The 11258-nt window shown below is 44.7% G+C and overlaps 1 protein-coding gene across 4 annotated transcripts in view; it reads left to right on the top strand.

Annotated features, from left to right (window-relative positions):
* The first annotated feature begins 664 nt into the window (after positions 1-664).
* BEND7 (BEN domain containing 7) overlaps positions 665-11258 on the top strand; it is a 45404-nt gene continuing 34810 nt past the window's right edge. For 3 of the 4 annotated variants that reach the window (XR_008577631.1, XM_054829850.1, XM_054829838.1), the window contains exons 1-2: positions 665-1246; positions 5052-5135. Coding sequence is in view for 3 of the 4 variants with exons in the window: in XM_054829850.1 (XP_054685825.1) it covers positions 1186-1246; positions 5052-5135 (145 nt within the window). In the remaining variant the exon portion in view is untranslated. The remainder of the gene's footprint in view (positions 1247-5051; positions 5136-11258) is intronic. The other variant, XM_054829829.1, reaches the window with a different exon arrangement.

Genomic DNA, 11258 nt, shown 5'->3' with positions numbered 1-11258 from the left:
CCTGGTGACCATCGGAGCGTTGCCAGATGTGCTAAATCTCACTCCTCAGAGGACCCGGACTCTTCCTCTTGCTATGGCAATCCACGGTTAACAGACGTGGGCGAAGCTCGGCATCCCTCGGCCCGGCCGGCGGTTCAGTGTGCTCCGCCAGGCCTTGGTCCACGATGCGAGTGGGCACATCGCTGTGATGATGACAGTAAAACACGATAATAAGCAGCTCTTAGCGCCAGCCGAGCCCCGGTTCTGAGGTTTGGCCACTTTCCTCACGCCGCAGCCACACCAGCGTCAAGTTCAAGCCCATCCCCGCCGGACCTTGGCCCGGGAACGTCTCCGGTCCCGCTAAGCACGAAGCGTTCCCCCCCCTTCCCAGCCCCTCAGGGAACCCATCGCCCCCGACGGGGCCCGCGGGCAGCGGAGCGGCCCCGAGCGCCCGGCGGCAGCACAAGGCCGCGCCGAGAGGCCGCCGCTCCCTCACGGCCGGGCACCCCTCTGCCCGCCAGGGAGCCGCGGGGCCGCAGCGCCTTCCCGGGGGCGGGAAGGGGAACCTGTGGCGGCGGCGGGGCACGGCAAGGGGAGCGCGCAAGTGCCCGTGAACTGGGGGTGTCCGGGGGAAAGGGAGGGGGGGCGGAGGCGGCGGGAGGGGGGACACAAAATGGCGCTGCCCTCTCAGCCCCTCTCCCTTCAGCCCCCCTCTCCGCCACCCCCGCGGCGGGGCCCGGCGGCGCCGGCCGCCTTCCCCGGCGTATCGTGTGGCGACGGGCCGGCCTCGGGGTGGCGGCTTACGGCCGGGGCTGGCGGAACCGCCGCGGGGCGCGCCGGGCTGCGCGCCGCCTTCCCCCAGCAGGTGGCACCGGGGTCCCGGAGCCGGCGGCGAGCCATTGCGGGCCGCCCTTCGCCGCCGGGCCGCGGCCGCGCAGCCGGCGGGGGGGAAGGCGGCGGCGGCGCTGCCCGGCATCGCCCCCGCGGGCTCCCCCCGCCGCACCCCGCTTTCCCTCAAAGTTTGGGGCGGGAGGTACGGGGCGGGGGGGGGGGAAGACCGGAGCCAACTTGTCCCGGATCCCTTTATTCACCCGCCGGAGCCGCCGTCTCCCAACCCCCGCGTGTTTTGCTGATTAAAGAGACGGACCTTGGTCCTGCCACCACCACCACCGCCGGGTGGCCGCCCCGCTCCTTCCTGCCCGCACCATGGAGTTCACCCAGAGGAAGAGAAGCAGGAAATCCCAAAGCTTTAAACTGATCAACGAAGGTAAGGCGGCGGCGGCGGCGGCCGGGGGGCGGCGGGGGCGGCCCGGGCTTTGTTCCCTCGCTGGGGGCAGCCCCGACTTTTGTACCGGGGGGAGCGGGGCGTTATGAAACGCCCGTGTTCCCGCTCCCCGTGTCGCCTCTCCCTCCCCGTATCTGTTATTTAACTCCGCAATCCTGTGGTTCAACTCCCCGAAACCATTGCACGCTTTTTAATTTTTTTTTCTTTTAACCCCCCCTTTAGTCTTTTTTTTTATTATTATTTTTTGCATGTGTGTTACGTGTTGTTGCAAAAACAACCCCCTCCCTCCCCCCGAAAGGTGGACGTGTTTTTTTTCCAAGCAGGTCTCGCACAAAATAAAGTTGGATCGTGTTTCCTGGTAAATGGTGCTTTGGGGGGGGAGAAAAGGTAAAATCGGGAAGCGAGCAAAAAATAATGACACTTGAGCAGCAACGGACCTTCTTAGTATTCAACTCCTGTGGATTTATTGTGTTTTGGGTGGTTTTTTTTCCTCCCCTTGACTGCGTACATCCGCGTATTTCAAAGAAAAGCCGAATAGAGGTTGCTTTATTAAAAATCCATGCAGCTAATTAATTGTACGTGGGCAGGGGAGAGCCGCTGGCGTGTAAGTTGTTCACTCGGGGTGTGTTTGCTTTGGAAAAGAGGATATTTTAAAAGAGATCGCGGGGGAAAATATTTGGATTCATGTCGGGGAAGAAGCACAGCTCTGTGTTTCAGTCTTGTTGTCGGGGGGTTTTTAAATAAATAAAAAAAAGATAGAAGCGCTGGTAGGCATTTTAACAGGTGGACTTCCCAGCCCTAGGGATTTATTTTGGTTGAGGCTTTATCCCTTCTCCGGTTGATGAGGTCTTATTGCCCTGATGGGTTTGACTCGAGATCTTTTTTTTTTCCTTTTGTGTTTCCAAGTATTGGACGGTAATATCTCCATGAAACGCCGTGTGTGTCCTGCATGCCAAGTTCAAGGCAGGTGACTGCTTGGGTGTAATGTCACACTTGGGAAAGGGGGGACACACATGCAAGTGTCAAGACTTGCTGTATAAAGAGCGATGTCTTTGCAGGCACTTGGCAAAATCACATTCAATGCGAAGAAATTTAAAGATGGAAATAAACTCTCTTGGTAGGAATGGTAAATAACGACTGCTGGATCTTTGTAGGGGGTCTGGAGCACCGCACATATCCCCTGTTAAAAACTAGAGGGGCAGTGACCCATCAGACTTGTCTAAAATGTACTGGAGGTCTGTATGCATTAACAAACCTATTGAGGGGTTTCATTTCTACGGAGAACAGGTTTGGTTTGTAGGGTTTTGATATCAAACATACTCCCGACTCGGAGGCAGAGTTAGTGTGGGACTGGGCTAGAGCCTGGGGGGGGTGAAACATGTGGAAAAGCAAAACTGAAATTGAAGACTTGGTTTTATTTGTCTTAATGAAGCTGTAAAAAGAATATGTGCACTATCAGAAATAGACTACTATTTTGCAGATTGTCAGTTGCCACTCCTTACAGGTTTAGATATGCATCAGTGTATAAGACAATCTATTTAACCTTGTTTTAATAGGTAAATTCAGTTATGATGGTACATTATTAGTAATTCTTATTTTATCTGGGGTCTCTTTTTGGATGTGGAAATTCAAATAGAAAGCTACACTAAAAACACAATCTAGAGAGAAAATTATGTCTTTGTACTTTGAGAGTGGAGGAGACAAAAATTCATTTTGCATGTGAGTCTGCATTCGCATACTCTTTTTCTATCACAGTTGATTAGAAAGATAATTATGTATAAATAGTTGTCTCTTGTAATTGGCCTTTGCCTCTTGCTGGAGTCATTCCGTAATGTCACAGTTTGGTGTTTACTGTTGTGAAATTGATATGGATTTTGCAGCGCCTGGACTGTGACATCTGAGGCAGAAGAAGGAAACCAAAGAGAAAAGGGTATGCTGTGTCAATCCATTGGCAACACACAATGTGTTAACGATGTGCACCCATACAATGCTTATTCTGCCCCAAAAAAAAAACTTCAGAGCACCTTATTGAGATGATCCAACAATGACCAGATCGAGAGGAAATCCATTCCTGCACTAAAACACAGCCACCTCTGGGGCAGCAGCTGTAGGTCAGAAGAATATTGTGGCCAGCTGGATGTACAGAGGGAAGTGCTAGAGAAGAAAGCACGTGTAATCTATATATGTAAGGAGCATGAGTCTCTAAGTCATTTAATTCCTAGTTACCACATACTCACTCCTAGCAGATCTTGGACACCCCTGAGAGGATGAAAGTGCAGAGTGTGGTGGGTTGACCTTGGCTGCCCACCAGTGCCCACCAAGCCACTCCATCGCTCCCGCTCCTCGACAGGACAGTAATGACCATGGAAGGCAGTCAGCATAAACACCATAGTTTTAGCCTTATGAAAGAAGCCTTTACTTCCTTGACGTCGTATCTCGAACTTCACCTTTAACCATTTCACTTGTTGGGCGTGCTCGGTAGGCAGAGAAACCCTTTGCATAGCACCTCATCGCTGACCTCTCCAACTCTCTGTTGTGGTTTTTTTCCCCCCCCTCATTTTTTTCCAGGCCCTTTTCTTTCTTTTACGTTGCTGTGTTAAGCTCGATTCTAGTTTACTTATTGGGTTGTTCCTCCTCTTGTGCCCTCGAGACAGTTGTGCTGTACAAATAAACGGCACATAACAAAAAAAAGTTTGGCTTCCAGGAGACCTCTCTGATCCTGTAGCTCTTTTCTCAGAGGTGCAGGTGTGCTGCTTGCAGGAGGAGGAGCTGCTTATGCCGCCCTCCATTTCTGTTGTGCCTTTTAAGTGAGTCCCCCAAAGTTCTCTTCCATAAGTTAATCTCTACCTCCCTTTTCGTGAGGCAGGTAAACATAAAAACCAGTTTACGGAGGGAGTAGCTGAGAGTGCTGGGGACTGGGAGGGTGTTAAAGGAGTTAGGTGGGGGCTGTTTCAAGACACTGAATATATTGTTCAGTCTTGAGTGATTTGCCGAAGGACAAAGTGTGTGCCAGTAGCAAAGTCAGAAATAGCATCCTGGAGAGCTGCCTTTAGACATTATTTTTTTCTTGGACTTTTCCCTCCGTACACACATGTAAACAAAATTCTGGTTTTACTGAACACCTGCCTGGGATTACAGCAGAGACCTTCATGGCAAAATATTCTTTTATTTGAAAAAGAAATTCAATGTTGAATTATTTTTTTTATCCTGTAACATCTCTGAATACAAGATGCTAATGTTTATTCTTAGGGTCATCACAGACATTAGTTTCTATAGGTGAATATCCTAAGGTGTCCCTGATCCTCCTTTCTTCAGAATTCAGAGGCCAATGACACCAAGGTGAGTCGGTATAGCTGAACGATGCAGCCCTAATGTACATTGCTGATTTTCTGATTGAGGTGAAGTTTGAAAGTTTCTCTTGGTCTCTGGGAAGGTAAAGTTTTCGTTATAAATCTGCTTTCCATCTGTAAAGCAAGAAGCCAGATAATTGGCATCTGGTGGGATAATTTGCTGTGAAAATGAACACACTAATTTAGGGCAGGCGTAGCTATTCCCTAAAATCTGTGAAATATTTGAGCTGAGTCTCTTCAGTGTGAGCAAAGTTGTTTGTTTTTTTTTTTTTTAGGAGGTGCTGATACAGAGCACGTTTTCTGTGGTTAATTTGATGTACATGAAATAAACTGCAGATATATTGATAAATTATGTAGTAAAACTGTAGCAATGTGTTCAGTGTTCATTTTTTCCAGATCACTTGAGTTCTAATTTTTTTTATTGTTTTTCATTCCAGATTACCATCATGAGATATATAAGATCTCTGACTACAGCAATGATGTTAATGGGGAGACCAAAGAAACACAACCAGTTTTTTTAGGTATGTGCTTGTGTTGATTAATTTCCGAGCAACATAGCGTGGCCATTTGCAATTAGGGAGGAAAAAAATCTCTGTGCAAGCACAGGAAGCGCCTGCCATTGTTTAATATGACGTTCTTTTCAAGACCCTTTTATTCTACGAATTGCCAATATATCCTTTATTAACACTGCTAAAAGTTGTAATTTCAGACATAAATGTTTATTAGTGTCTACACACAGTGCTAATTATCACTCACTCAGAGAGCCAGATGCTGACTCTGCAGTTTTGCAGCTCTGTGCTCACCCCATTTACATTGCATATTCGCTGGCATGCTTCACTGGCAATAGTTTGTGTAATTGGGGTATTACATCTTTGACATCTGGATAACAGAAATTCAATTTCCAGGAAGCTGCTATTTGTTTGGTTTTGCTTCTGCCTTGGGTGGGATAGAGGATTAATGTGCTGTCTTAATGTAATGTCCTTTCACCTCTGTAGCCTGCCTGCTAATCCTGTCATGGCAAAATTAAATTAAATCAACAGTTAAAAATGTGTAAAGAAAACAGAGAAGTAATATAGAGTCTGTAGCATGATCTATACTGCAGCATGATAGAACTGGTTATCAGTGAACCTTTCTCTTTCCTGTCTGTGTGGTTTTTTGTCCTGTATAAGTCCTCAGCTGCAGAGTGCTTCTTCCTTTCTTGCTTCCAGCCCCCTCCTGTCGCATCTAGGACCTCACCTGGGTGCTGCACCTCTTGGCAAAAATTTGGTGGGCCAAACTCAGAGGAGTAAGGGCCAGATTTTGAGGTACAATAATGACTTTTGCCTTATAAAGCAAGCTCTTGGACACCTTGATCAGGCTTTGGAGAAGGCAGGTGCCTTTGCAGTGAGAAATTTGGGGGTGTCTGCCTCCCCTTTACTGCACCAGGAGCCTAAACGTTTTTGTAGGGTGATTTAAGGTTTCTGTAGTCTGGGCATGTTGCCCCCTGGAGCCAGCAAGAAGCATTGGTTCTGAGTGTGTGAATCAGCAACTGAACTCAATCTGCACACAAAATGCCTGTGTCTCCTTAACTCGTAGTGCCGTATCCTCTTCTAGAGGTCAGCAGCAAATGGGAGAGAAAAAGAGGATGTCTTGGACGGTGTGGAATCTTCTGATGGTTGGAATATTTACACGGGGGTGAGAGCTGCATTAAATTCCCTTCTCAGCTTCTCACCATCAGGATTTTGAGCAACTATTTCTTCCCTACACCCATTTCCAGGGAGAAGCAAAGGTGGCTGCTGTGCTTTGTGTTTGGATTTCATGTTCTGTAAGCACTTTTGGTGAAGTCTGATAAACCCGATGGAACGACCACCACCAGAGGTTTACATTGAATGCTTTCTCTTCCAACCCTAAATCATGATAAAGCTTTGGCAGGAGTTACCATCTAGCTGCTTAAGCCAGGATGCTTCTAAGAATGTGCAGGAGTCTGTGATTCAACATCTGTGCCATGGGTCAGCCCAATTGATTTTGATTTTGGTTTGGCTGTGTTGTCTTTTGGGTTTGCTTTGGTGAATTTTATCAGTATGCCCAGCTTTTCATTGTGACTGAACATGCTCTGACATTTAAGTGCCTAAAATTCACCTATTTCAAGAGCCGGTCAGAATTTAACCTTTAAGAATATGAGTCATATCAAGGATCTTCCTTATCAGGTACTGAAGCACAGAGTTGCACTCCTGGCAGCCCACCTTCAGTTGCTATGGAAAGAAAAAGGTGCTATTTCCTGACGACATCCTGAGTGTCCAACTTTCAGATTTCCTCAAAGCATGTTGGTTTTGACAAGACCGAATGATGATCATGCAAGATTTTTAGACTAGATTGGGGTTTTTTTTCCCCTTGGGAGTTGGGTTCAATTCAGTAAATTATTCAGAGCTCACATAACCTTTTCTGCTTTCTTTTCAATAGGTTACTTTGGTGTCCACTTCTATCCAGATTCCTAGTGACAAAGGCAATGATCTGAGATGTAGGGAAAGCGGTGGCAGGGACTGAACTCAGCCGAAAGTACTTGAAATCTGGGCTCCCACCTTTCGGCAGGGATTTGAGATGAGTGGTGTTTGGCATTCCAGCTTTCCTTTAAAACATTTCACGTTGCATGGAGTAATATTGTGCTTCAGGGATGGTGAGATCACACCACTTTCCCCAGCTAGGTGTCCTGTCCACTAATAAGGTGCTTCAGGGTATAATCACTGATTCGCTTGATTTCATTGTTTTATGCCAAAATTCATCCCAGGAAGATACTCACTCCAACTTGTTGGTTTAGAGTTGTTTGTTTTCCAATTTAGGTGTTTGAACTGATCCAGGGGATCAGCTGTTGAAACATCAATGTGATGCAGGCTTTAGTGTGTGAATGAATGCTAAGATACGTCATTGAAACCATTACCTTTAGAAAAGGTGAAATGTTAATGCCAGTGTATAAACGAGTGAAGCATAATCTGGAATAGGATGTGCGTGTGTTTTGGTTGCACAGTCGAGAACGGTGAACTCAAACTGAAGAGGTGCACTGTTGAGAAGAGTGGGGTAAATAAGTAAATCAGAAGAATCCAGTTTATTTAAGGTGCAGATAAATTAAGGATCAAATGTCGGAAAAGACCCGTTGAACCTAGATGGTCTTTTTTGCACCAGCACAGATGGGCAAAATATGGCTTTGTGTAAATGTAGGCTGAAAACTGGAGGAAGTTTCAGCGCAATTAGAGGAACATGATACTGGACGTGACCTCTGACGGTTGCGATGGTGTAGAGGCCAATTGCTTTTTGAATGGAGCTTGGGAAGTTCACTCATGTGATATGGTGTCGGAGTGGGAGACGTGGTGGCTTGTCCTCTCTTCCAATCCTTTGTTCTGATAAGGTGATAAACAAGAAGTCACGGCCTTCTAGACAAAGGACGTACTAAACACAGGCTTTACAAAATTCAGGGGAGGAATATTGCTACTGCATTTTGCAGATGAGGACTGGCATCTGTTTTGTTTTGAAAGGAAGGGCTTAGTTATCTGATACCAGGAGACTGCTCGACCTGAAAAGGAGGCGGCAGCCCAGAGTGAAATGCTTAAACCTCAAATATGGACAAGATTTAAGACAGTTCTGACTTCAGCTTTTACCAGTTATCAGCATAAACCTTCTGTCACAGGGCTGCTAGCCCAGACTTGGAAATACAAGCCCATGAGGGCATTGTACACCCATGTCTTGTGGACAATGCTGGTTAAACCTAGCTTGTCTATTAAAAAATATCTTTTGCATACACAACATTGGGTTTTTTCAGTCTTAATATTTTATTATCATCACAAAAAAGAGGAAGTATAATATACCTCCAGACTGAGTGTTTTTACAATGCTTTCAACTTGAAATTCAGGCTCTATGTTTGAAAGGTTAATGTAGAAAACTAATTATATTATCCTGGTAACCAAATGTGTGATGAGACATTTGTCTGTGTAATTAACAGTGAAGAACTTTTATAGTTTCATAAAATCGAATGCTACGCACAGTGTGCTTGCAGCATTTGTTTTGAAGAGATGTCCAAAACAGAGATGTTTATGACTGATATAAAGTGGAACTGAAATGTACTGTAATGCAGGTGTCTGTGCATTTTACAGCATTTCGCATTGTTGAAATGGAAGGCAGCAGATTAATAACTTCGCTATGTCATGGTAAAAATAAATAATGTGTTCTTGGAGCAGGGCAGCGATGCATAAGTTACTCACTAATTTCAAGAATTTATTCTGTCCCAGAAATAATATCCTTTGCAATTTATTCACAGAGGAAAAGTTGACTTAACACAAGTCTGTGAAGTTACTTGTTATTTTTAATAGAATTATATCCCAAGTCTGATTGTTGCAATAGTACCTTCTGTAATTAAGACTGCATAAAAGTTTATTTTATACATCTGTGTCCTCCAATGATATAACTTTGTAAAGCATTTCCCTTTGGGGCTGAAGCATAATCCTGACCTGGGATATTTCCAAGAACTAGGGGAAGTTGTTGTATATCTATTATTATTTTTTTAACTGTATGACCCCCTTAATATTTACATTTATTGAATAGTTGCTCACTTGTCCTTTCCTGAGTGATTTAGCTGTTGCAGTGTGGCATGAAAGTGTGTAACTTACACTTCTGTATCTGTTCCCTGTCTGGTGTTTTGAAACTGTTTCACCAAACTCTTTTGAAGAGTTACTTTGTGCTGCTGGCCGGGCCACCTAGGCTAATCCAGCTTCCAGAGAAATAACCCCTCAGATCCTGAATGGTCCCAGGGTCTGATCCTGGTTTTTATTCTGAAAATTGCATTAGTGTTTGTGATGCTTATTAACTTTCTGTGCCCCATCATATGTCCCTATAAGTTAAGCTTAGGGTACTCAAAGTCCCCAGCTCGTAACTCATGTTGCTTGCGTGACCCTCTGACATGATTCGTGACCGCTGCTCTCCTTGCTGACTTGGGGCTTAGGTTTTTAATTTACGAAGCATGGTGTTGCCTGTGTTACTTGTTCAATATAGGTTCTTACATGCCAGCAAAGACTGGGGATCACTTATTTGAGAAATGCATGCTTACTCCATCAATTTAGCTACACAGATGCCCGATTCAAATTACCCGCAGAGCAGTCACAACAACTTTCCATGTGATTTAGGAAACCTTTGATCCGATAAGGAATCATGCACATGGCTCCTCTATTTTCCCCATGCTGACCTTCACAATTTTATGTTTCAGGACCACTTGCGGTACAAGATGACAGTGGCAAAAATATCTTGAGTTTTGAAAGCTACGGTTTGATGTAGGTATAGTTTTTGCTGAGAAGGGATGCTTAACTCCCTTCTAGGATAACTGTCCTTTAAGAAGATACTTGAATACCATGTAACATTCAGAAAGGTGTTTTGGCGAGTTCCGCCTGGCTGTGCATTGGAGACGTGTGCCGTGTGTGCACGTGCCTCACGATTCCTTGAGCTGCTCTGAATTAGCCCTTACAAAAATCTTCAAACACAGCAGCCGAGTTTTGCTGGCCTCCTTCCAGGAAGGGCAGCATTCAAGTGGTGTCTAATAAACTGGCATTTAATATGTTTGATTATATAACCCATTGCAATTATTTATTACTTTTTATTGAGCTTTCAAGCCATATGCATCGCCTTCCACTTTTTCTCACCTCTGAAGACTTGTTTCTTTACAACCCAGGCTAATGTTGTCAGCTCACATGTGCTTGTCTAGCTGTCTGTCGCTGCCGCTCCTACCCTCCTGATAACTTCTGAACTCATCCACCAATTTCAGCCTAATTTGATACAAAGGTAGAATTCTGAGAGATACAAAGTACTTTTGGATATGGTTGCAGGTAATTTTATCATTCTTTGTAGCACTATGATAATATTTGACAAATTATTTGGAAAAGGATAATTTGTTTGTAGACAGTGTGTTGTATTTATATTAAGTTTAATAAACATAATAGTGAGAAGATGGTCAGACATATGGGGCAAAGAATGGAATTAATGAATTATCAATACTATTTTGTTAACTGGAGTTGTTTACAGGGCTGTTGGTTTAGACAGGTGCACACTTGTTATGTGGATGCTACTTCATCCTGGGACAGTTCTGGTTTACATTTGTGCATTTGTAATTTTTAGCATTTTAACAACTTGCAAAGCGGGAAGTTTTCATACTGTGCACACTTTCAGTAAGGAAAGAGATTGAAATTAATTTTAGGGAAATTGCTTTTTAAGAACATTTGATGTAGAATTTATGAAGGGGCTTTGGTTTGCCTTTTTATGTTTTTCAAGATTACAGTCAGGCCATGTGGAAAAAAATAGGTTGTATATAAGGGGCCATCATAGAAACAACTATAATAGTAATTTTAAAAAATTGTTAACATGTTTTTGTTACGACTGTTATCATCTTTACATATAAGTTCCTACATAGGGCTATAATTTGCCATGCTTACCTATTTTGAGTAGTGTTTTGGAAGTATTTTAGTGTTTTGCAAGTAAATTCATTGGTTTCAGCTAAAACCAAAGGGATTACATGGGGAATCCAAATGCCAAAACCTGTCTCCTGCTGGTCAGGGCCATCCCCATCTCCTCGAGAGAGCTGGAGACTCCTGGTATGGGTACAGGGAGAGGCTGAAACATGCACCACTCCTCTC

This window comes from Grus americana, chromosome 1 (assembly GCF_028858705.1).
Source record: "Grus americana isolate bGruAme1 chromosome 1, bGruAme1.mat, whole genome shotgun sequence".
Lineage (NCBI taxonomy): Eukaryota > Metazoa > Chordata > Aves > Gruiformes > Gruidae > Grus > Grus americana.
This window is presented reverse-complemented; position numbering and strand designations above follow the sequence as displayed.